Here is a 27,578-nt window from a genome sequence, read left to right on the forward strand (position 1 = left end):
CATGTGTTTGAGATCCTCTCGGAACTGAGAGTCTGGAGCCGGATTGGGGGTTAAATCAGTGGGTGGCCTTGCTGCCTGCTGTCGGGCTTCCCACTCAGATGCTTCTTCATCATTAACATATCCGGCCTGGGAATGTGATGCTCCCGTATTGGGGAAGACAGGTGTGTGGTATGAACCATCTTGGTTTAAAACAGGGAGGGCTGGGTACAGGCTGTTTAAGCTTACTGGGTGTACCAAGATGGCCACCGGCAGGAAGTGCACTGGACTGGGTAGAAAGTGAAGGCATGGGTGCACTAAGATGGCCGCCGGGCTGAGTTGTCACAGTGGGTTGTGCTTGGGTGGTGAGAAAGGAGTGGTTGTTAGACGGAGGGCAGTGCTGTCCCTCCCCTCCTTTGTTTAAAGTTCCAACATATCATCAGCTCTGTGACACACATATTAATACAATCGCCATCTTTCTTAACTTCCTTTATCCAATTTTCTTTATCACACAGGATTTTTCTCCCTGTCTCTTCAGCAACATAACTTTTGCCATTTCTTTCAACTTTGTTAACTATTTCAACATCTTCTTTGCAATATCACTTTCTTTTCCTTTTTTTAAAAGAGAAAAATCACTTTCTTTTTTCTCTCGTACAACCAAGGGGTTAATATTTTTCTCAGCGTTCTTATCAGCAAATTCCTTCGGTGGGAGCTCATAAGACTAATGTACGGTTAATCTCAGAACAAGAACAAACACATCAGGGGGAGTGAGGAGCTACGGCCCGCGACCCAACAGATCCTTCGGGTAGCCTCCTTCCCCCTCTCGTGTATATCAAACAATAAACCACAAATACAATCACGACAGGACATTACACCTGCCACTCTTCGAACTGCAAAATTTCAGCAGGCTAAAATAACCACAAGGGCAGACCACCCTGCAAAATAAACACGTTTATAGACGTTTGCCACAAGGGAAACAATCTCATGCCAGAGATGAGACTACCCATTCACACATGTAGCACTTCAGGCTGCAAAGCCAGCAGCTGAAATTCCCCTCAAAGGTTCGTCGAACCCAGAGTAACCCGTCTATAACGTTTGCTACACGGGAAACAATCTCATGCCAGAGGCCGAAAGCTCATCTGGAGATGAGACTACCCATTCCATTCACACATGTAGCGCCCTTAGACTGCTGAGTTTCGTAGCCCAAAGAATGGCAGACAGTGAACAAAGAATACAGTCAGCAGAAACCCATTGGCAGGTTCGTTAAAACAACCTCAGGCGAGGAAATACCTGCCTCTAAGACAGTCTCAGCATACCGACAGAATCCAGCCGTCAACCGAAAGATAAGAGAGTCGTACAGTGGTAAGAATATAAATCAACTCACCGGTACTGTTAGGGCTGCGCAAAGACCCCCTCTGTTATCTTTCAATTAACGCCCGAATGCTTGTCGCGGTATAACTTCGACCGTAGCCTGAGGTCCCGGGTTTCGGCACCATCTGTTATGGTAATGATTAAGAGCTACAATCGAGCTCAAGGTTATCTGCTGCTGTCCCTAATTTGAAAAGTGTTGATATGCATGCATATAAAAGTAAACACTTTGAGACACGCTCATAGCATTACTGTTACACTTCTAATTTATTCAAGGCGGTGTTAATGTTTTATACACACAAATACGTCATTGCTATGTCAGTCTAATAGGTACATCTCATTGGTTAAGATAGAAAAGAAGATGGATAATTTTCATAACGAGGTTTGGCTCTCTCTGGTCTTATCTCCAGTTCCGCATTCTTTTGATGTGTGGGAGGTAGGGGGTAATCGCCATCTTGAGAAAATATAGGAACAGAGCAAATCTGTATACTTATATAATGAGTAAGGAGAAAAATATGTATGCACATAAGAAAATAGACATTTTCAGATTACTATTATTATCTACATCACATTCCTTCACAATGGTATATAGATGGGGAGGGGAGGTATATATACAGAGGTCATGGTATATAGATGGGGAGGGGAGGTATACATACAGAGGTGATGGTATATAGATGGGGAGGTATAAATACAGAGGTCATGGTATATAGATGAGGGAGGGGATGTATGCAGCTCAGTTTTAGGGTCTTGGCAATCTTCTTATAGCCTAGGCCATCTTTATGTAGAGCAACAATTCTTTTTTTCAGATCCTCAGAGAGTTCTTTGCCATGAGGTGCCATGTTGAACTTCCAGGAACCAGTATGAGAGAGGGAGAGAGCGATAACACCAAATTTAACACACCTGCTCCCCATTTACACCTGAGACCTTGTACCACGAGTCACATGACATCGGGGAGGGATAATGGCTAATTGGGCCCAATTTGGACATTTTCACTTAGGGGTGTACTCACTTCTGTTGCCAGCAGTTTAGACATTAATGGCCGTGTGTTGAGTTTTTTTGAAGGGACAGCAAATTTGCACTGTTATACAAGCTGTACACTCACTACTTTACATTGTAGCAAAGTGTAATTTCTTCAGTGTTGTCACATGAAAAGATATAATAAAATATTTACAAAAATGTGAGGGGTGTACTCACTTTTTTTGAAGTGCAGGGTAGGAGTTAATGTTAATTGTTTTGAATATTTACAAAAATACGGTAAAGACAGAGTGCAAATTTAATTATAAAGCTAAAAAGTTCACTAAGTAGACATAAATAATAAAGGGGAAAGGTATACAAATGACCCACTAACTACAGAGCGCATGCGTGAGCCAGCCTGACTTGTTTACTAGATTTGCCTGACTTGTTACTAGTGACATGAGCGGGGAATTGGCTGTTCTGTTCTGTGATTGGTTGGACGGACCACCATTAGTTCTCAGCACAGGCTGACTGAGCTGCAGATGGACTACGCAGGGAGAAGAGTGCGGACGTGTTTACCTGGATCGCCCGTCCACATCGGATATCCTGCCGATTGCTTATAAATCACATCTCATCTAGAGGGGAGTACCGAGGGCTGTCTATGTACAAAGCCCAGTCCCGGGTAGGTATCCAAAGATATTCATATGCCACTATAGTCCCTTCTACAGGCCTCATATTATCATATTACAGAATAGATGTAAAAATTAAAAACACTGACGAGTGACAATAATATATAATCATAATATTACAGCTGTATGCCTGGCCACCGCAGCGGCTTGACACTTGTCATCCTTTTTTTTTTTTTTTTTTTGGTCCAGGATTGAGTGTGCTACATACCCTATATCTGGAACGGAGTACCGGTGTTGTATGCATTGCCTGGCCTCCATAGCGGCTTGACGCTTGTCACCCTTCTTTTTTTTAGTCCAGGATTGAGTGTGCTACATACTACGCTAAATCTGGAAAGGAGTACTGGGGTTGTACGCAAGGCCTGGCCACAGCAGCGGCTTGACACTTGTCATCCTTTTTTTTTTGGTCCAGGATTGAGTGTGCTGCATACCCTAAGTCTGAAAAGGAGTACTTGGGTTGTACACTACATACCCTAATGCCCTGTGCACACGGTCGAACATTGATCGGACATTCCGACAACAAAATCCATGGATTTTTTCCGACGTATGTTGGCTCAAACTTGTCTTGCATACACACACGCGGTGATGTAAAACGCGTACATCGGGACTATAAACGGGGCACTAGCCAATAGCTTTCGTCTCTTAATTTATTCTGGGCATGCATGGCACTTTGTGCGTCAAGTTTGTGTACACACGATCGGAATTTCCGACAACGGATTTTGTTGTCGGAAAATATTATAGCCAGCTCACAAACTTTGGGTGTCGGAAATTCCGATGGAAAATGTGTGATGGAGCCTACACACAGTCGGGAATTTCCGACAACAAGGTCCTATCACACATTTTCCGTCGGAAAATCCGGCCGTGTGTACAGGGCATAAGTGTAGTTGAGCCCACAGGGAATGTGATCACTTATAAAAAAGGGAAAAAAAGGGTATTTATAATATTTTTTGAATGGGTTGTTTTACATTCACTTTATTCTACAGGAGCCATAATTGCAGCTATCTTCTTCTCCCCTTCATGGTGAGGGGAACTGGAGAAAAAAGAAAAGCTGTAGATGGACGAAAGAAAGTATGTGGTGAAGAGGAAGAGAAGAAATTAGTTACCCCATCTAGGTCGCAGGCAGCACTTCCTCCGGGCAGTGGCTTCACCCTGCGTCTCCTCCTGGGCTTCATGGCGACTTCCCCTGCGCCTCCTCCCTCCTCTGCAGCGAATAGGATCACTTCTCCTCTCGGCCAATAAGGAGACGGGTCTCATGACCCCCTTCCTGATTGGCTGGGAGGATAATCAGGAAGACAGTAGCAAATTTTTATTCGCTATTGTCACACAACTGGGTGGGCTTGGGGCGCAGGGCTCTGCACCCCACGCCCACCCTTTTTTGAAGCCAATTAGAGCCTCAGGCTCTAATCATATGCTTCCAAAAAAAAAAACCCCATTGGAATCCATGCGCCCTGCATGTAGATTAAGGGCCGGGCACATGGATTAGGGGGGCGGCGCCCCGCATGAATGGGCCGCCACTGGCCACAAGGCAAGCTGTGCTATGAGGAGTGAATCCCAGCATGTTCCTGTAGGGGGGACAGGGCTGCAGGGTTACTGCATGGTGGGCTGCATATGGCAGTGCTCCTAACAACTGCAGTCTGTACCCTGGGGTGTGTATGGCACGCTACTAACCTACTGCACTCTTTACTCTAGGCTGTGTGTGACATGCTCCTGACCACTGCACTCTTTATTCTGGGCTATGTGTAGAGATGTAAAAGTTCCAGAAATTTTGGAGCCATGGGAAAAACATTTTTTTCCCGGTTTTAACCAGAAAAAATTGAAAATTAAAAAAAAAATGTAAAAATATTAACCATGAATTTGATTTACAAATTTAAAGTAATTTTGTTACACTGTAAAGGTGAAATGCAGTGTAAATAAAAGTATTATGCTTGAAATAAAAGTGCAGCTTATTCAGTAAATAAACAAAACCATTGGATAGTAGAGATCTGTCAGGAACAATGAATCAGACGAAGACAGAAAATGCAGTAAAAATCACACCTTTTAATATAATGGTAAAAATGGTACAAATAGTAAATGTAGGTAAAACATAGCCAGGGTTTGTTAGCCAAAGCGGGTAGTCAGAACAAGTCAGTAAATCAGGAACCCAGAGATCAGCGTAGTCAGAGGCAGCAAACAGGATCAGGAACAAGAAGGGACGTCAGCCAGGCAAGTCTTCAACATGAACACAGCAGAGAGTCTCCAGATATGTTTTACCAAGGCGAAGGCATGGAAGAAATGTACCAGGCAGTTTAAATAGCCAGAAGGGGCTGGCTGTAGGCTGGACTGACGAGCAGGAAATAATCACCAGGTGAGCCACTGTGGAACGATGAGTACTGGCAATTAACTGACAGCTGAGCAACCTGAGCACTGAGAAGGGAGGGCTGCATTGTGGAAATTGCACTGTGCAAGTGTTTCCAAACTCTAGATGTTGGTCTCACCATTTTACTGAGAAAGCCAATTTACTGACCAGACTATAGGTAAACATTATGCTTTGATGGTGGAGAACATTAAAATTAATCGTTTAAATAATAAATAATGTGTACTCAGACTGGTCTGGAGTGGTAAGTGGGGTGCCCCAGGGTTCTGTCTTGGGCCCGATTCTATTCAATTTATTCATAAATGATATAGCAAACAGAATAAATAGCTCAATCTCAGTTTTTGCAGGCCGCATAAAACCGCATGGCAAATGAGGTTTAGTGTGGAGAAATGTAAAGTAATGCACTTGGGGGCAAAAAACACAAATCAAACTACTCACTAGGGGGAGAACCGATTGGGGAATGAAGGATGGAGAAAGGTCTGAGGGTCCTAGTAGATGACAGATTGAGCAATAGCATGCAATGTCAAGCTGCAGCTACAAAAGCCGGCAGAATATTAGCATGCATAAAAAAAGGGATATACTCCAGGGATAAAACCTATAATCCTACCACTATATAAAATATTAATTAGACCACATCTGGAGTATTCTGTCCAGTACTGGTCACCAGTCCTCAGAAGGGATGTGCTGGACCTGGAGAGAGTCCAAAGAAGGGCAACAAAACTAATAAGGGGACTGGAGGACCTCAATTACGAGGAAAGACTGCAAACACTAGATTTATTCTCGCTGGAGAAAAGACGCTTGTGAGGGGACATGATAGCGATTTACAAATACCTCCATGGCGATCCCAGCATAGGAAAAAAACGATTCAGTCGCAAGGAGTGTAAGAGGACAGGGGGCACACATTGAGATTGGAAGAGAAGCTGTTTAACCTAAAACTGCGAAGGGGGTTTTTCACTCACAGGACAATAGGGATGTGGAACTCTCTTCCACAATTGGTGGTGGCTGTGGTGAGTATTGATAGTTTTAAGAGACACTTAGATGTGCATATTAAGGAACACGACATACAGGGATATGGGAAATATAGACACTGACACACGTGCACCTACACAGGTTGAACTGGATGGACTATTGTCTTTATTTGACCTTACCTACTATGATACTATAAAATGTTTCAAACTAATTTGTCAGACAAATGTACACTTTTAGCTGCCAATTAGGGCCTGAGAGGACCCAAATGTAGGAGGTACAAAATGGAGCCCACAAGCAAACTAAACTGAAGGCTTTCCCCTGCGGTGCTCCCTAGTGGCAGAAATGCATATTTCTCTTGTTTGCATTCAAAAGTACAGTGTTGCTTAAGTTGTATTCCAAGATTTGCTTGCCTTCAGCTGAGAGAACTTGCAATAATTTAAGACTTTACATAAAGTCTTTCATTACGGTCTTTATGTTATATAGTTTAAATACCATGTCATAGATATTTTACGTATCATTGTAAAAGAACATATTCCACACTTTTTTCCAATTTTTCTGAAAACATAAAACAAAAATGGCTTTGAAAAAAAGGGAAAAAAACTTTTTTCCCCCTCAATTTTTCAGTTATTTTTCAGGCCTTCCCATCTCTTGGTATGTGACATGCTTCTAACTACTGCATTCTACACTGGGCTGTGTATAACATGCTCCTTTATTTTGGGCTATGTGACACGCTCCAGACCACTGCACTCTGTACCCTGGGTTGTGTATGACATACTCCTGACCACTATACTCTGTACTCTGGGCTATGTATAATATGCACCTGACCACTTCACTCTGTACCCTGGGCTTTATATGATATACTCCTGATTTTTGGACTCTGAACCCTGGGCTTTACATGATATACTCCTGACCGCTGCTCTATGTACACCAGGCTGAATTCTGTGTACGGTGCTATAACTGATATTCTCCTGACCACTCCACTCTGTAGGTGAGCTGCTAATGACATGTTCCTGACCACTGCATTCTGTTTTCTGGGCTGTATATGACACATTGCTGACCACTCTGTATGTAGGCAGGTAGTGGTTATTGCTACCCAAACTGGGAAGGTGGGAGTTAATTGTGTTTTCTGGGTCTTTCTTGGTGGGTTTTCTTGGGTCTGACCCCCCTGTCCTGTGTGCTATAAAAAGGACAGAGGCTCAGACCCTAGGGCTGGGGTTCGGTTCAGTTCTGGTCTGCTCTGTTCTGTCAGACCTGCTCAATGCCATTGCCAGAGCCTGGATTTCCAGTGCCATGCCAAGGTTGGAGCTCAATATCATGTATGGACTCAACCAGTTTCGACTTTTTCCTATGCAGGTAGGCTGGGGCAGCCACAAGCCTGACGATAGGGACTAGGGATGTTAGGGAAATTATTGCACTTTGTTGTCTGTATATGTCAAGTAAAGCATTTCAAAATTTGTCTTTGCCTGGTCAGAAGTTACTCAAGGGGCGTAATGCCCTTAACTGTAAGTAACTGTCACATATAGTTACAGTTTGGGTCACTAAACACATTGGGGAATGAAGATAATGGTACGGGAATTCATACAGTGTGAAGATAGAGTGGTTACCTAGGGTAAAGAAGGGCTCTCTAGCAGCCTGTCGTAAGCGTGTACATGTGACAGGTGAGATAGCCTCTAGCTGTGAGGAAGATGTTGTCGGCACTCCTCCAGCAGCGATCTGTCACCCATAGCAAAAGGAGCAGATTTGCATCATCCGGGCCCTCATTCTGTACACAGGTATGGGAGAGAATGAGTTTAGTGAAGTGCATGTATGGAGTCCACGCTAGGTGCACAGTGGGGCTCCGTACTGTGAGTGTAGGCTGTATATGACATATTCCTGACAATTGCACTCTGTACCCTGGTGCATATATGACATTCTTCTGACCACTGAAGGTAGGCTACTCACAAAAAAGCATATGTAATGAAAGAGTTTAAATGTGTTGAGGTATATGTCTGTTAGACTTTTACTTGTGGCACAGAAGTTAAAGCATATTTTGTATTGGTACAAGAACTGTGCCATATGTCACCATGTACCCAGTCTGTAGGCTCAGGATTTAAGCCCCACCCATAATTTGAGCCTAGTTCTCCTCTGGATAAGTGTTGCAGCTCTGCCCCAGACCTTTGTACTGACAAGATTTGTGACGTCACTCCTGATGTAAACGCAACATTCAGCAGCCAATGGGTTTTGTACAATTTTTGTGACTATAGTGAACAATTGATGGAGACTTGTACTTTGACTGAGGATTACAGTAAGGAATGTACTTTTAATGATCATAGGATGAAGTAGAAAAGAAAAGCAATGGATTCACATGGGAATGCATTTTTAAATTTGTATATGTTCTTGCACAAATGTGACGCTACAGCAATATGTTTGAATATTTTATTTATTTACATATACATTAGTAGTGAGTGATCTGTTCTATGAATAAAAAATAAAATTGGTGGAACATGGAATTCAACCTTGTGTTTGTAAACAATGTAATTGGGTTTCTAAAAATGTAATTACAATACCATATACTATACATGAAACATAAATAACTTTATTGTACTGAAAAGCCCAAAAACCACAAAACAGCCAAAGGTAGACACTTTTCAAAGACTGTCTAAAATAACAAAATATAACCGCTACTTTCTGATGCTATTATTTAGCCAATAAATAGAAATTGACAATAGTTTGTGTAAGGCGTCATGACACTCCAACTAATATGATGGTGAAATATTTAGTAGGTAGATGTCACGTAGCATATTTTAACACCCAGTTGATATACTGCCAGTTTTTCATGATTTATGAGTCTCTACTAACTTGTTATGTCACAAGGATTTTTTAGTAGGCTCTAATTCCCATCTAGCATGCCTTAAAACCAGGTATTTCCAAACAGGCAAAGCACCACCAGTTAGAACTTGCTCCCCTCTGCCCCTTCCCCACATTCCTTTTGATTCGCTTTCTGGTAGTAACAGAGATGATCTGCCCCCTTCCAACCCTTCACACATTGATATTAGCCAAGGAGACAGCTCAGCACAGTCATGGGCCAAAAGGGATGTGGGGGGTGCAAAAGAGAGCTAAGCTCTTACACTATCCAAAAGTGATGGAGCTTTGCCTGTGCAGAACTTCCCGACATTCAGACATAGCAGTGGGGAATGAGAGCTGCTGTTCTGCCAAAGAGTCTTATGCCCCGTACACACGATCTGACTTTCCGACAACAAAACCGTGGATTTTTGTTCGAAGGTTGTTGGCTCCAACTTGTCTTGCATACACACAGTCACACAAATGTTGGCCAACAATTACAAACGTAGTGACGTACAAGACGTACACACGGTCGGACTTTCAGCCAACAAGCTCACAGCCAACATTTGTTGTTGGAAAATCCGATCGTGTGTACGGGGCATTGCTCTTCCTGCTGTAAATTGGAGTTTCACAATTTTTTCTCACCTAACAAAAATGTAAAAGATAGCAGTGATAATGACACCTCTTTTGTGGCAGCAAGTGAACAGAGCTGGAAACCAAGGTGCAGAGATCTTTCCAACTTATATACTGAAAGAAGTAAAAAGCTGGTCATGGATTCAATTTTGGTTAGCTGACCTTTTCTGCTGCTAGCATTAGTAAATAGATAGGAAGGTATATTTACTAGTTTTTACATTCCTTTGGTTGCTTTGGCTGTTTGCGGCCTAGGCCAAAATGATGTCATACATCTTATGAGTCTTCAAGGGCATTTTTTTTTTCTTTCATATGAAGATAGGGGGAGGGTCTTTCTCAGCTAACCACACCCTCGTGCCTGCATGCCTGAGCTAAGGGTTCCAGGAAATTAAATGCTTCATGAATCATCTGTCCTCACTCAAGCTGGCCTTGGCTAGAAATGCAGGGGGGGGGGGTTCATGGCAGTTTCTCTACAAAATATGCAAGGGGGGGTGTTTTTTCACAGTAGTTTCTCTACAAAATAAAGCATGGAGACATGGATGGGTGAGTTTACTTTGAATATTAAAAACAAATTAAATAGCATTTTCAATTTGTGGTGTTCATATATAGTTTAGTTCCGGTGTAAGGTAATATGAAGCTACCATTTTAACTTGCAGGATTTCAACTGAAGCTCTATTCGGACCATTGTAAATTCTAGAAATGGCTTTATAAATGCTGAATGTGAACTTTACTTGGCCTAAAATGTGACTAAAGAGGACCCCCCTCCCACTTTATTAAAAGTCAGCAGCTACGACTACTGTAGCTACTGACTTTCAGCAAACAGAATCAAGTAAAAGGATTGAGCAGGCAACTCTGTAGTCCATATAGCGATTTTAATGGTTGTTTACAAAAAGTGACAAGCTAAACAGCTGACGCGTTTCAGCAACAGCCTTAATGGTAGCATTAGTAGCATTTTCAAATTTACCTGGGGTATTTGACAGCCCTTGCAGTCCAGCACTGTCTTCCCCAGAACCAATTCTTTGCCAGGCTTTGACTCCCTGGCACTTTTATCTTGAATGTGGAAGCTGGCTGTGACTTCCTGATGTCTCACAACAGGATCAGTGTAGGGGTGAGCTAAACTGACTTCATCCGAATCTAGGCAAGGATTAAGAAAATGGGAGCAGGTACCTGTCAAAAAAAGGTACCTGCTCCCTGAAAAAAAACACTGCAAATTTGTTAGAGGTGGAGGTGGGGAGGAGGAGGAGGAGGATGAGCAGTACTTTCTCTTTTGAGTTCTGCTTTATGGTAAAAATATCTAATATGCAGGCACCTTATGGTGCCTGCAGGTAGGTTTGTTTGTCTTCAATTAAATTCCTGTGACCTTTTGAGCCCTCTTTTTTCTAGCCCCAGCCTCTGCACAGGGGCTCAACTGTAAAGTGGTTGTAAAGCCTGAAGTTGAAAAATCTTTAGTATGCAAGTCCCACAGCAGCCCACCCCCCTCCCCAACGCCTGATCCTGATCTAGCGATGTGCATGAGAGTGGCTGCTGTCCCGGCTCTTTGGCTCCTGTCATTGGCTCCCGCTACTGTCAATCACAGCCAGTGAGAAGGGAGCAGGGGAGGGGTCGAGCCTGTTTTGTGTGGCTTATGGACACACTGATGGGGACTCAGAAGCGAGCATGCACAAGTGCCCCCATAGCAATGGAGGCACTCAACGGGGGGGAGGAGCGAACTGGGGACCCAAGAAAAGAAGGATCGTGGCTGCTCAGATCCGTTGCACAGAGTTGGTGAGTATAACATGTTTGTTATTTTAGTTTTTCATATAATTTAAGCCTTTGTCACTTTAACCACTTAAAGCGGAGTTGTACCCATTTAAAAAGTCAGCAGCTACAAAAAGTGTAGCTGTTGTCTTTTAATAATCATACATTTACCTGTCCCACGGCCCAGCGATGCGGGCGCACGAAGCCCCGCTCCTCTCCCCTCCTCTCCGCGGTGCCGGCATTTTAACTGTGGGCTACCAGCTGTCGCTTCACAGCCGGGCACACACTGCACATGCACGAGCCGCGCTGCACGCTGTGAATGGTCGGGCAATCTTCTGGGACCTGTGACGTGTCCCAGAAGATTGCAAAGAGGGAGGGGGGAGAGGTGATCTTCCTTCTGGCGCCAGCGGAAGAAGTGGGAGCTGGGTTCCTCTAAAAACAGGGTACCCACTCCCCCCCCCAAAAAAATGACATGCCAAATGTGGCATGTCAGGGGGTCACCAACACTTAAAGCGGAAGTTCCATATTTTTTCAGACTGTGTTTACAAGTTAAAATTATTTTTTTTTGCTAGAAAATTACTTAGAACCCCCAAACATTATATATTTTTTTCAGACACCCTAGAAAATAAAATGGCGGTCATTGCAATACTTTATGTCACACCGTATTTGCGCAGTGGTCTTACAATTGCAATTTTTTGGGGAAAAATATACTTTTTTAACTTTAAAAAATAAGACAACAGTAAAGCTAACCCTATTTTTTTTATATTGTGAAAGATAATGTTATGCTGAGTAAATTGATACCCAACATGTCATGCTTCAAAATTGCGCCCGCTTGTGGAATGGAGACAAACTTTTACCCTTAAAAATCTCCATAGGCGACATTTAAAAATTTCTACAGGTTACCAGTTTTAAGTTACAGAGGAGGTCTAGAGCTAGAATTATTGCTCTCACTCTAACAAGCGGGCGATACCTCACATTTGTGGTTTGACCACCGTTTTTATATGCGATCATGACTGACGTGTGCGTTCGCTTCTGCGCGTGAGTTCGGCGGGACGGGGCGCTTTTAACTTTTTTATTTTTTTTTTTTACACTGTCCTTTTAAAAAAAATGTTGGGTCACTTTTATTCCTATTACAAGAGGAATGTACACATCTCTTGTAATAGAAAAAAAGCATGACAGGGCCTCTTTAATGTGATATCTGGGGTCAAAAAGACCTCAGATCTCATATTTACACAAAAATGCAATAAAAAAAAAAAATGCCCTTTTTTTTTTTTTTTTTTTTTACAAAATATAAATAAATTCCCCTTTTAACAGTACTGGCCAGAAGTGACGTTTGACATCGTTTCAGCCATCCAATGCTATGGAGTCGAGTGGGGACCATCTTTCCCTCACTCGGCATCCAGCTTCACAGGGGAGCAGACGCATTCGTCTCAGCCGGTACCGACGGCTCCGGTAAGTGGCGGAGGCGACCGGAGCGCAGTGGGAGGGGCCCCCTCTCCCGCCACTGATAAGTGATCTTGTGGCGAAGCTGCTGCTGAGACCGCTTTTATCTGAAAGCCAGCCACTCTCCGTTTAAAAAATACCGGGGTTACGGCAGATAGCTGCTGCCATAACGGTATTTCGCGTCAATATACTGATGTAAAACGATGGCGGCTGGTCCTTAAGTTAAGCTCCTGCCCTGGAAGCTAAGTCCCACCTCCTGTCATTCAGCTGCTGAATCCAGAACCCCAGTAAGCAATAGTGGCTCTTGCATTTGACAAGTGAAGAACGGAGTGGGGGGGGGGGGGGGGGGGGACTAAGCACAAGGAGAGACAGTGTTTTCTCTCCACTTTTATAGAAGCTGAGACCCTGTGTACAGCCTGTGTCCATGATCAAAGTGGGACACAGAAATTGAATTGAAGACCAAAGCTGATAATTGCAGGCAAAATAAGGTAATGCAGTTCAGCAGTATTGTTATTTAGGGTACTTATGATAGGTTGAGTTCTCTTAGCTGCATTCACACCTGAGCGTTTCGTTTTCAGGCAGAAAGTCGCACATTTTTGACGCTTTTTTTTCTGCGTTTTTGCACAAGTTAAAAGATCAATGTAAGAAGCAGAAAAACGCCTGTAATCTGTAAAAAAAAAAGCTCATACTTTTTTGAGCTTCAGGCATTTTGCTTCAGGCTACAAAAAGCTCAGATGTGAACAGGGGCCATCTAAATGAATGGGATTTTGCGTGTTGGGCGTTTTTTCTCTGTCGTTTTACGAGCTGAAAACGCTCAGGTGTAAATGCAGCCTTAAGCATGCATTTCAATTATTCATTGGTAAATAGGACAGACCTTTTAAGGAAACCCATACAGAGGGGAGGCTGGCATTGCTGACCTCTTCGTCTGAAATTTCCAGTTGTCTGGCTATCATGCAACCCTAGATCATGCCTCAGTGACCCGTGACAAGTACAGTATGTGGATCATCAATTCTGGCTTTCTAATCTGCTTGCTTGTTCCAGGTCTGGGACCAAGAAAGTATTGAAACCAGAGACAGTCAGACAACAATTCATTTTTAGAAGGTCATCACAGGCAGGCCCCATATTCCTTTTGGTATAGGTTCCCTATAACGCAAGATGTTCAATCCTTGCGTACTAATAAACAAGAAGATTTTCATTTTGTGCCACCCACCTGCTATCTTCTAATAATGAATGTATGACTATAACATATAAGAGCACTAGACTTAAAGCTGGCCACACATTATAAAATGTTCTTGTACAATCTCCTTTACTTTTACCTTCAACTATGTACTGCAAGGGCCTTCCTGATTGGATACAAATTGAAAGTTTTGTTTGGGTTTGACCTCATATTATACGGTTTTTGGCAAATCTAAAGGAAAAATCGCATAATGTATGGCCAGCTTTACTGCGTGTGTATGTTACAGCAGATAACAACATAGGCAAGGAGCTTATATTTCATGCTAATTGGTTTGTCAGTACTTTATCTTTATTTACACAGTCGCGGTATCTAAATAATTCTTGTAACGGCAATTAAAGGTATAAGCTGGCATACTAGCTGTGGTATTATATAGGTATTAGAAAGAATGCAATATTGTTTCCATAGTTCAGCTAGGCTTTGTATAGATAAGAAATGGCAGTTCAGCTTTGTTGTTGATTTTAGTATTTGAGAACTAATGTATCATCTTGTAGTAGACTTTTTTGTTTGTATATTAGGGTCAGATTTTTATATCAATGAGCACTACATCCGGATTAACCTAAGCACATGCAAATAGTTTAAGCAAGCTCTCTCTGCCCTGCTGGGGATTTTTTCTTTCAGTATACTGTTTGCTCTGGATAAGGGGATAAGTGTATCAGGTTGACAGCTCAGAGACAGCTTGGATTATGATTGGCCAGGTCACTCCTGATATGTACACCTGGTGTAAGAGGCACAAGTTAAATAAAAGTGGACTTTTCCTTTAAGGCATCCCATTATGTTTGGTTGCCTTACACCACAGTGTTTTTCTCACGTCATAATAAATGTTATCCACTTCAATTAGTAAATTAATGTAGTGTTATGGTTGTGTACCCACAAAAGTTCATATTAAGTGTTTAGCATGCATATCGACAGATCAGCAACTACAGAAAACACTTTGACTTATTAATAAGCAAGAGATCAGTAACCGCAATAAATGACATATCACATCCCCTAACCAACACACATCCAATAGGAGTATTTTCACTTAATTAATTAAAGTATATGCAAACCCAAAATCTTTTTTTCTGTATGTTTGATATCATGCCTCACTGTATACAATTTTCTTAGGCCTCATGCACACTGAGCGTATTCTCCCCGGTTCATGAGATCACAGTGTTTTGGTGCAGATGGAGGGCACAGACGCACCATCCAGCCCCAATGCTAGCAGCATGTAAAAGTCTAGGAGAGGCTGCAGTTAGAGTGAGTGGTACTAATGCTCACGGTAGTATGTCCCCAGGGACAAATGCCTGGAACCCAAGAAGTCTGTCTAACAGGTCTGCATTTGCCTCCTGCAGAACTGGTTATTGTAGGCAGCTCAACGACCCACAACATGCTGATGATGCACACAGGATAAATCACAAGCATCCATATTTATTGTAGAAACTATCCACAAACATGACAGCAATGACAGTCCCCGCCTTAGGGCCCCCCTCCCAAATGCTTTTCATCCAATCAGTGCGCAATGACAGTCCCCGCCTTAGGGCCCCCCTCCCAAATGCTTTTCATCCAATCAGTGCGCAATGACAGTCCCCGCTTTAGGGCCCCCCTCCCAAATGCTTTTCATCCAATCAGTGCGCAATGACAGTCCCCGCCTTAGGGCCCCCCTCCCAAATGCTTTTCATCCAATCAGTGCGCAATGACAGTCCCCGCTTTAGGGCCCCCCTCCCAAATGCTTTTCATCCAATCAGTGCGCAATGACAGTCCCCGCCTTAGGGCCCCCCTCCCAAATGCTTTTCATCCAATCAGTGCTTACTCGTAGAGCTGGGGGAGTATTCCCCTGGGAGATATCAGACTTATGCATCAGAATAACAATAAAAATGACAAATTAAATAAAAAATACAATGTGAAATTAACAAGTTATAAAACGTTCAATACAAATATATATCTATATAAATATATGTATAATAGAACCCCATTTTTTTTACACTATCTATAAAACCTTATATTTATTACATCATAAATTAAAAACATATCAATATTAATAAAGCAATTACTTAAATAATAAATTTTCAATATTAAACTTTGTATGTAGGTAAAGACGATGATCGTGTAGTGAGATATACATTTGTGTGGAAATATGTATATTGTAAAATATGAAAAAAGTATGGAAAAGTAAAACGGGGGGCGGGGGGAGACATGGAGGGGTTATGCATACCTCCCAACTTTTTGAGATGGGAATGAGGGACACCTATGAGCAAAAATATGCAGGCATAGGACACACCCCTTGCCACGCCCCCTAAAGGAGCATTGTACAAAAAAAACAAGATTGGTTAAACCCATAAGTGCTTTTTTTACCACTACTATTCCTTTATATTGGCTTTTGCAATTTACAAATGCAGCAATTTAGAAATCAGTTGAAAGGTTTAGCGCTGGAAAACTCTTTTTGATAAAAAGTGCATTTTATATACATCTATATAGATCAGAGCAAAATGAGGGACAAATGAGGAGGAAAGAGGGACAGAGGGACATTGCTCCAAATCAGGGACAGTCCCTCCAAATCAGGGACAGTTGGGAGGTATGGGTTAAGGGTTGAAATGGAATGGTGGAGAAGGAGGAGGGGGGTGGGAAGAAAATAGGGGAAAGGGGAAGGAGGGGGAGCAAAAGGGTCAAAGATAGTCCTAGGGCATGGACAGTGATAGCCATGCTTGTGGACAGTTTCTACAATAAATGTGGACACTTATGGCGTATTCAGTGTGCGGCGGCTCTTTCTTCTATGCTTGCTGACAGTGCTGTTGCTAATATAGAGGAAGCAGTTTAGCTTTGCCAACCTTCAACAGGACATGCCTTTACTGCCAGGATCTATATGTCAACTTGCAATAGAATGCCCCCCCCCCCCAAAACAAAACTATTTTCTTGAGAAAATTGTAAACAGTGAGGAATAATGGAAAACATACTGAATAATAGATTTTGTGTTGACATACATTTGAAAGTTTTGTAAGAGTTTGACAAGCATTACAATATAATATAAAATAAATTATCTGATATACTAACCCCCACTGTCTTTAGTCCCTCTCCTTAGAACAGAGTTTTTTTTATACAACTGGATATGTCTGAAAGCCTAGAAAACTATAGGTCTCTGAGGAGTAAATAGCCTTGCCCATTTGTATAAAGCCTATACAGTCATATATTACATAGTAAACATAATAGTCAACATAAATTACAAAATTACAACCACACCCATGTAATGCATAATCTCATGGTGAGACTGCAAACCCATCTTCATTTGAATCGAATACTTCACTAGAATCCAGTACATCATTAGCTTCCAACTGCTGTAGCTTCTCCGATGGTAATTTCTCCTTAGGTGACCTGAGAAACCTGCAAGTACACAGTTCCAAAAACAGATTTGATGAGTAGAGTTGAATACCATTGTATTGCTCAACCATTCCTAAATTAAGTTCAACAGCAAAGTTGATAGATACATTTACTGTTGCTGCATTTCTTTACTATGTTGAATTGAAACCTCAAGATTTGTGTGGGTAGGATTTACTGGTTTCTACAGACAACTTCAAAACTTTTGTTTAACAGTCACAGAAAGTAGAAAAAAAAATCTTATTTCATTTACTTAGTAATGACTACAACTTCCCATGTATTAGCGGCTTTGGTGTGTTTCTATACAGATAGGTAGTGAAGCAGTCTTATTGGACATTATAGTGGCAGTTAGCAGGGCTTAACCATGAGATCAGAAAGCATCTGGCAACAAAGGCAAAGCAAGACCGAAATACCAAGGGACACAGAAGAGCCTTTAAAAATGAAAAATACAGATATGGAGGTTTTTTTGTGTATATATTTTACACTTGTTTTTACTATTTATATAAAATATATATTTTTAGAAAGCAGTATTTGATACATGGTACATCCTAACACAATACACTAAGCATTAGTACTCGTCCCTACTGGTGTGCTGAAAAAACATGGTATGTGTTCATTTTCTAGGGTGCATTCTATTTTTTTTGGATACCTATTAAATACCTGGGCTCAGTGACTAAAAAAAATTAAAGTGGTTGTTAAGCTACTTGTATAAAAAGCTCCCATCCCCTCTGTATTAGAACAATAAGTTCCCCTGTGTCTGTGTTATATAATAAATATGCTTATCTGTACTGATAACACGGTGTCTTCCTGCGATCAGGTGCTTCCTCTCTCCTCTCCTCTGCCCAGCTCACAGTTCCAGTGGGCAGGGCTGAGCACTGCCGCTGACATGAGCCGGGGAGGAGAGGAGAGAGACGCAGACAGGAGCAGACAGTCAGAGAGGGGAGGGGGGAGAGGATGGACGAGAGGACATGGGAGACAGAGCAGGGCTGCGGCTGACAGAGGCACATTTGCTGGCAACGGTGTCAGGGCTCAGCAGCCTTGATATATCGGAGTCAGTGTGCAGGGGGGAGGGCATAGCCAGGCAGGATCAAAAAGTGCTCTTGTGTTCAGAAATAAGCCACCACCCCACCCGAAAATTCACCAGACAGGATTGACCCCCTGCTAGAGTAGGTCAGTCAGTGCTTTCCTCCAAGGGGTTTACTTATCCAAGGTAACAACACTCCTTCCTCTCACCAATGTGAGGGATTTCATCAAATCAGAGGAGCCAAAGGGCTCCAAAAGTGTAAAACCTTTTTTATTTAGGCGTCTGGCGTATACAACTTTAAAAATCCATAAGCTATCATGCTCACATTTAACTGTGCATTCTGCTCTGCACCTTGGTTATGTAGCATTTTTATCATACAACACCGCCTTCACTATAAGAAGTGCAAGCCCCGTTTGTAGCTCCGATCGTTCGGGCCTCTCACCACATCCAGATGTCTCCAGCGGACCAGCTTTCCTTCCTGTAACATTCCTGTGCATTTGACCCTGCATCCGCTACATAACCCGGGTGCAGGGCAGAATGCACAGTTAACTGTGAGCATGATAGCTTATGGATTTTTAAAGCTTGGATGAGCTGGGGGCCCGGGGAAGACTGCTAAAAAAAGTATTCGCTGGGGGCACTGTTCTGAAGTCCTGGGTCTTTCTCACTGAGGATCTACCTGTGGAGGCTGGGTGGCAGACAGCTCCAAGGACACTGAGAGTAGAAAGTAGAGACCTGCTGTGGACTTTGGGGGTGCTTGTGCTAGATGGAAGCTAAGTGCCAAAGGTTGCTACATGACTGGGGGCTGCTCTGAGTCCTAGATATACTAGCCATTCCCTGTTACCTCTAGGAAAGGCTGCTGTAAGATGTTTATTGAACATTTTGTCCTCCCATCATTACTATTGATTGTTTTGGAGTATCCTACCCTGTTTCCCTGAATATAAGACCTAGCGTGATTGTCAGTGATGGCTGCAATATAAGCCCTACCCCTCAAATAAGCCCTACCCCGTTTCCCCGAAAATAAGCCCTACCCTGAAAATAAGACCTACAAGGACTTTAACTAGGGCTTATTTGGGGGGTAGGGCTTATATCGCAGCCATCACCGACAATCATGCTAGGTCTTATTTTCGGGGAAACAGGGTATGACCTTAAACCCCTGTCTTGTTAAAGTTTATACATGCAATTAATACTAAAAAGACATCCCCTGTACTGTGTTATTGGAGTCAGTGTGAATAGACTGGCGCTTTCGGTGGTGGGCAGCCTCTGTGGTTTTAGGGAAGAACCAGCAAATACCAGCAGCCCCTATGGGGTAGCACTAAGCTAAAAATGTTCTAATGCTGTGTAATATATTGTGATAAAGCAGTACAACATCTGACTAGAACATGAACAACAAGTTTATTATTACCTAAAAGTTAGTTTCTGTCCAAATTCTTTTTTTAAAAGATTGATTTTGTAATACTGTCTCATAGCTCTTGACATCTTCTCATAGGTCATGTTTGGACGATTCTGCATGAAAACAGATTGAGAAGTTATACTGCTGAATAACCACCGATAACTATAGTCTCTAAGATACAGCTATTTACTAACAAAACTTACAACACTATTAGCTATATGTCTATCTTTGCATGCATGTAGCAGTCTAAGGACTTTTAGCACTATACTGCCGACCCTAAATATAACTATATGTTGTTCAGAGGCCAAGATGTTATAATATAAGAACAATGTGCATTTGCTATCAAAGAGAATGATGCTACCAGAATTCTGTTCTGCCGCTGCCCTTGTTTCTTGAGATCTACACAAATACACAGATGCTCCTTTATGCCCTGCTGTGTTGTGGCTTTGTTCAACAACTGCCAGTATATACATGTGACTGAGATCAAAAGAGACATAAGGAAACATAGAAAGAATAGAGAATACAGAAAAAAATGTTTCAAAGGCAGAGATAGAAAAAAAAAAAGGAAAAATAGAAAGAGCACTGAAAAATGTGCGCAGTGGGGCGGCATTTTAAATGTAAAAATGGAAGGCAGCAGCAAGCAAAGCACATCTTTAACGCATAGCTAAACTCTAAAACAAAAACATACTATGTTGCAGGCTGCATTTGTGTTCTATTTTAAAGATTGTTTTCCTTTGTTATCACCTGTAGCCCCGGTCCACAGCGCTGCTCTGCTCTGCAGCATGGGCCAGGCTATCTTCCTTTCTCAACCTGTGAGAGAGAGCCAGAGTGGCTACGTGAGGAGAGAGGGCAGAGAGGACACAGATGCTGCAGGGTTGTGTACAGCCAGAGGAAAGGCTCACCCACGACCCAGGAAAACAAAGGAAGCAGTAATGCGGTTGCTGTCCAACCTGGGAAAGGACAGAGCCTGATGGGAGGAGCAAGGATTTGTAGGAGATGTAGTCCCCAGAGAGACTGTCCCTGGTGCTGCAGAGTGTTTTGGAACTACAAGTCCCATTACGACAAGGAATCTGCAGGAAAGGAAACGGCATAGTTCCTGGCTGAATGCAGTCTTTTAGAAGATGGTAGGTGTGCTGTCTACTAGACAATTGCCACGGTGTGCTGGAGTCACAGAGAGGTTCAACTAGTGACATCACCAGGTCTGTGGGAACACAATCATCGAGTCCAGCATCGCCGTGTCCAATGTAAGCACGGACAGAGAGCGAGAGGAGGAGAGTCATTAACTTTTGTGATAGTGAGATGCCACTGGCCACAACCCTGTGCCCACTATTTAAGAGAAGAGTATCACCTATTTGGGACAACATTTTGGCACCATGTCAGGTTTTGGGAGCTCACATTTTAGTGCTTCAATGCAGGATTTGGGCCCCAACATACACCAACACACTGGTCAGTGGGTAGGGGGTTGGACAGAGACTATGAACCTACATTTCTTACATTGCCTTTAATTAGGATCCCCCCTTAATATAGGGCTTAAGGGCAAGGATATTGGTCCGCTTGTTATTTTCAGAGTTACATATTATTTTGCATCTGTACTGGTATACCTGTTATAGTGTTAACTGTCGCATTTACATTTTTTGGGTAATGATTTCCCATGTGCTACAGCAATAAATATTCCCTCTCCAGCCTTTGTGTGTGTTAGGGGGCGTAGCATTGCCAGGAAGGTCATTGACGTTCAGACTCAGAATTCAAACATCAACGGCGCCTTCACCTGTTATTCCACCCAGTAAGTGAGGCTTCATGTACACTGCTGCTGATAAACGGACATTTAGGAGCCCAAAATCTAAAAAATGTGGTGCTAAAAATGGTAACAAAATAGTAAGTCCAAAGTAGAAGGGAGGAATATTCCAGTCACCAGCTATAGTGCATATGTATGAAAGCACTCAGCACCACGTGGTAAAGTGATCTGCTTACCAGAAGGCTAAAAAATAATATGCATGTGATAATGATCCCAGGCTCATCCTGCATATCCGCCTTTACAATTCACCCTCAAGGCTTGAAACAGCTATGTCCAGATAATATTCTCAATCGGCTGCAGCGTTCAGCACACTGAACACTGCAGCCGATTGATTCTTTTGATGCATGCATTCTTGAATCTTAACTGTAAGTTACTACAATAAATCTGTTTTAATTGTTATTGCGGGCTTCACTATTGGTCGCGTATTTCCTTCATTGAGCACTGCTGACCGTTATACTAAGAGCCTTGCATTTGATGTGAGTTCCTGGAGAAGTTCATTGAGGGAGAATATTATCTGGACATAGCTGTTTCAAGCCTTGGGGGTGAATTGTAAAGGCGGATATGCAGGATGAGCCTGGGATCATTATCACATGCATATTATTTTTTAGCCTTCTGGTAAGCAGATCACTTTACCACGTGGTGCTGAGTGCTTTCATACATATGCACTATAGCTGGTGACTGGAATATTCCTCCCTTCTACTTTTGGCTTACTATTTTGTTACCATTTTTAGCGCCGCATTTTTTAGATTTTGGACTTTTGTGCTTGGTTATCAACAAACTATGCTGGCTGCTTTTAAATATCTAAATCTTATAGAATAGCGCAGATATTAATATTATTTCATACTTGGACATTTTGGAGCAGTTGGGGTTTTTTTCAGCTGCCCCGGAACCCTCTAGTTTATAGGCATTTCCAGGCATTTTTTGGAAAGCAACAACATGCGTTCAGGACGGATGTTCAGAGGCATTTGAAATGCAAAATGCCTGTAACAGCTTGTAAACGTGCGTAAACGCAGTAACTCGCGTTTAGCCGCGTTTCGTTTACAGGCGTTTTTAATGGAGATACATTTTTGACTATTTGCAAAAAAAACTCTTCTAAATGCAGCTAAACACAGCATGTAAACGTGGCAAAACTGACGTTTTTAAACATCGGTTACTTTCTGTCAAGTTGAATCGTTCAAGAGAGGTTTTATAACATCCCATGTACAATAAGCCTAACAGATCAAGTTGTCCAGCAATAGTGGCAGTAACAGAGTTAAGACAAATCATTTAACACTCACAGAAGTGCTTAAAATTGACAGCTTTTGTTAATTTACGTAAAACCTTTATCCCAAAAGAAAAAAATGTTTCTTGAACTTTTTAAAAGTTAGCTTTAGTTAGGCTTTAATTTATTTGTCACTTCTAAATAAATCTAAATCTACTAGTCCATCAAATACTACCCTCTTGAAAATGTTGCCATCCAAAGGTTGCTACATTGCTCCTCCAGAGATCTGTGAGAGTAGTGAGTGTAGCCACCCTAGCATCAGCGAAGCTCAAGAAAAGGTTCCCATTCTGCTAACTGGAAGGACTGGGTGGAAGCAGGGCCATCTATCGCAGGGCGCACGGGGCATCTGCCCAGGGCCCCGTCATTGTTGAAGGACCCAAAGCAGCTGCCCGCCGGCTTTTTTTCAGCCGGAGTTTCCCCACCTCCGGGATCCGGCGCTGGTTGCTGAGCTGCCTGCTAATGTCGCGGGTAAATACAGGAGTGCTGCTTCTTTATTTACAAGTGACAGTGCTCTCCTCCCGGCGGCCATTCACATCCCTCCCTGCTCTGCAAAACATATCCACGATCTCTATGAGAGAGCAGAGAGAACAGAGGAGGGAAGGAGCGGGGATGTACACAGGGAGAAGCTGCTCCAAGCCACAGACATTCAGTAAGTTATAGCTGCTCTTCTGCAGCCACACTCTGACTTTATTTAGCTGGTGAGCACTCGGGATGTGCTCAGTACTGAAGGGGGGGGGGATTGATGTCAGAGGAATGCTGTGTATTGATGGGGGTAAGCTCCAAACTGGAATCTGGGGAGAGGAGAGATCTGTACTTGCTGGGGGGGGCGGGACTTGGATGTACGAAACGCAACCCTAAATTCTGCATTCCGTACACATTTTCCCCCTAAATCCTGCACTCCATACACAGCTCATCCCTAAATCCTGCACCCTGTATATAGCCCACCCCTCAATCCTGCACTCCGTACACAGCTCACCCGTAAACTCTGAACTCTATACACAGCTCACCCCTCAATCCTGCACTCCATACACAGCTCACCCCTAAATCCTGCACTCCGTACACAGCTCCCCCCTACATACTGCACTCTGTACACAGCTCACCCCTAAATCCTGCACTCTTTACACAGCTCACCCCTAAATCCTGCACTCTGTCCATAGCGCACCCCTTAACCCTGCACTCTGTACGTAGCTCACCCCTCCACACTGTTCAACTGCAGGTGGCATAACTAGTCATTTACTGTATTTCTGGTAGCCTGCCCTCAGGGATACTGCTCCTATTGGGCTCTGTTCCTAGCTGCACTCAGTTAACCTTCATAACTGTGTGTGCTGTGCTCTGCTCTGCTCATTGCTAATAGCAAGTTCTAGGAATTTTCTGTCTATTGGCGGGTCCCCTCACCTCTCCAGTCCATGATGGGCAGGCAGTGAGGAGATGATGTGCTGCAACCTTCAGCAACCAATCAGTGAGCTGTATTGATGTACTGTGACCTCTAGCAACCAATAAGTAAGTGGTAATGATGCACAGTAACCTCTAGCATCCAATCAGTGAGCGGTAAACATGTAACCTCTAGCAACCAATCAGTGAGCAGTAAGCATGTAACCTCTAGCAACCAATCAGTGAGTGGTGAGGATGTGCAGTAGCCTCTAGCAACCAATTGGTTAGCAGAAATGATGTGCTGTAACCTCTAACAACTAATGAGTCACCTCTAGCATCCAGTCAATGAGCAGTAATGATATGCTGTAACCTCTGGCAACCATCTCAATTGCTGCCTGACCTGATTTTAAGTCGGTGGGGGGGGCCCAAAGGAAATGTTTGCCCAGGGTCCAATCGATATTAAAGACGGCCCTGGGTGGAAGCTCAAATGTTTTGATTGATGAATGACGAAAGTCAGAGCTCGATATACAGCATACCATTTTAATGAGTATACAAAACAGAAAGCACCTTGTGGTTTCCCCACAGCGCAGCAAGTTTGTTTGGATCCACCACTCGAAACACTTTTGATTCTCTGTCTTGCCATTTAATGTAGGGTTCATAGCGCTTGTCATCAAGTAGCTGGTACAAATAATCCCACAGTAGTCTGCAATCTAAATTCAAAATGTAAATGAATATATTTAATTAAATGTACATTTACCTTTACAGGTAAAAAGCATAAACAGTTCAATGAAAATAGTTTCACCTGTATTAACAAACTTACTTGACGAGATAACCTCCAGTTATTAATACCCTGGGTTCTGCCTGGTACTAGTAAGATGAAGGTGTAAAAATTTTCTCTTCTTTCACACATGCATTTTAGGCCTAACAATGACTTAAACCCACAAAATATATATCTTCTTAAAGGAGAATACATGTATAACAAAAACATGATAGTTGCAAATTTTTATGTTATGCAATATTTGCGCAACTGTTTTTACAACTTATATTTTTTGTAAAAATAAGTGTACACAAACACAATATAATTCTCTTTTTTGGTTAAAAAAAAAAAAAGATGAGACTGCATTGAGTAACTAAATACCATATATGTCAGGCATTGAAATTGCGTGTAAATATTCATAGTCACATAGGTACATAGTTGGTAAAGTTGAACAAAGACACCGGTCCATCCAGTTCAACCTGACTGTGTGTGTTTACGTAACTATAATTTTCAATAACCATTTACATTGTGTTCATTATGAAACACATCCATTTAATTTATATACACTCCCTGCTGACACCACCAACTGTGGAAGGGAGTTCTGTATCCTTACTGCTCCAACAGTAAAGAACTCCTGTGACCCATCTGAACAAAAAAGCGCTGCTGCAAGTGTACATCTATAAAGACCGTTGGCTCTGAAACACTCACGTGCTAGCCTCCAGAGACCCCATCTTGCCCTCTGCAACTATGAATCTAACAAACCGGAGGTGCACATAGGAGTGTGCCTGGTCAATGGAGTAACAGATCAGCTTCAGCTTGTCCCCTCCTCAGCCATGCCCCTCTAACGTGTTTCACCCAATCACGGGCTTACTTGTACTGTAAGCCTGTGATTGGGTGAAATGCATTGAGGGGCTAGGGAGGGGACCAGCTGAAGCCAATCTGTTACTCTATAGACGGGGCAATCTCCTGGCGTGCTCCTTCATATTTGTTGACCCCTTTCACACTGGGGTGCTTTGCAGGCGCTACAGCGCTAAAAATAGCGCCTGCAAAGCACCCTGTCTCACCAGTGTAGTGGTGCGCTGGCAGGACGCTAAAAAAAAGTTCTGCAGCGGCACTTTGCGGGCGGTTTTAACTCTTTTTCGGACACTAGCAGGGGTTAAAACCACCCCGCTAGCGACCGAATAGCACCGCTAAAACGACGGTAAAGCGGCACTAAATATATCGTCGCTTTACCGCCGACACCCCCACCACCCCAGTGTGAAAGGGGCCTTAGATTCATAGTAAAGAACTCCATGCAGTTTAATAATTTTTTCACAAAACAGAGCTTTTTTTGGTGGTATTTAATCACTGCTTTGTTTTTTATTTTTTCCTTAAAAGACCGAAAATTAAAAAAAAAAAAGTTTTTCTTAGTTACTGTCAGTAAATTTTGTAAATAAGTATATTTTCTCCTTAACTGATGTGCGCTGATGAGGTGGAACTGATGGGCACTGATAGGCTGCACTGATGAAGCGACACGTAGGCTGCTTTCACACTAGAGCATATTTTTTTCAGGTGGAAAGTCACGCATTTTTTTTTACCACGTTTTTTGCCGCGACAGGTCAAGAGGTCACCAATGTAAAAAGCAGAAAAACGCCTGTAATCTGCCCAAAAAGAAGGTCATGTACTTTTTTTGAGCTTCAGGCATTTTGCTTCAGGCAACAGAACGCTGTGAACAGGGGCCCTTTAAATGAATGGGATTTTGCTTGTTGGGCGTTTTTGAACTTTTGAGATGAGCGTTTTACGAGTGCTCAGGTGTGAATGCAGCCTTATGCGCACTGATGGGCACTGATTAGGTGGCACTGATGAGGAGGCACTAATATGCCGCACTGATGGGCACAGATAGATGGCACTGATGGGCACTGATAGGCAGCAATGGTGTGCAATGATAGGCAGCACTGATGGGTGGCACTGATGGGCACTGAAAGGCAGCGCTGACTGGCATCACTAACGGGCACTGATTGGTGTCACTGATGGGCACCGATTGGTGTCACTGATGGGCACTGCTGCGGCTGTACTGTAATCTGGGCACTGATAATCAGTGTCCTGATTATCTGTACAGGTCCCCCCTGCGAGGAGATGTCGCTGATCGTCTCTCTCTACCTCACACTCTGTCAGTGTGAGCCCAGGAGAGCCGATAAATGGTACTTCCTTGTTTACACGTGATTAGTCACAGCCGATCACATGGGTAAAGAGCCATTTCATCGGAACACGGCACGGCACCGATCGCCACGCTGCCCGCCCCCGGGGGTGCGTGAGAGCAACGGTTCTGGGGCGCCATCATATGACATCGTCCCAGAACAAGAGTGCATCCCGCCCACCGTCATTTTACTATACGGTGGGTGGGAAGTGGTTAGGACTGAACTGTTTCTCATTCAGCTTCATTGTTTGGCTGTGTTTCTTCTTTGGAGAACATAGGCTAC

The 27,578-nt window shown here is 43.0% G+C and overlaps 2 protein-coding genes across 5 annotated transcripts in view; one reads left to right on the forward strand and one right to left on the reverse strand.

Annotated features, from left to right (window-relative positions):
- Window positions 1–27,578, forward strand: part of LOC141128405 (large ribosomal subunit protein P2-like) — an 866,266-nt gene that overhangs the window by 695,278 nt on the left and 143,410 nt on the right. The window lies entirely within an intron of this gene.
- The window catches only part of LOC141128402 (transcription factor ETV7-like), a 73,296-nt gene continuing 54,308 nt past the window's right edge, over window positions 8,591–27,578 (reverse strand). For all 3 annotated transcript variants that reach the window (XM_073615679.1, XM_073615678.1, XM_073615677.1), the window contains 3 exons: window positions 24,930–25,072; window positions 19,948–20,048; window positions 8,591–17,527 (listed from right to left, as the gene is read on the reverse strand). In XM_073615679.1, coding sequence (XP_073471780.1) covers window positions 17,404–17,527; window positions 19,948–20,048; window positions 24,930–25,072 — 368 coding nt within the window. In that variant the 3' untranslated portion in view covers window positions 8,591–17,403. The remainder of the gene's footprint in view (window positions 17,528–19,947; window positions 20,049–24,929; window positions 25,073–27,578) is intronic.

Source organism: Aquarana catesbeiana, linkage group LG02 (assembly GCF_042186555.1).
Source record: "Aquarana catesbeiana isolate 2022-GZ linkage group LG02, ASM4218655v1, whole genome shotgun sequence".
Taxonomy (NCBI): domain Eukaryota; kingdom Metazoa; phylum Chordata; class Amphibia; order Anura; family Ranidae; genus Aquarana; species Aquarana catesbeiana.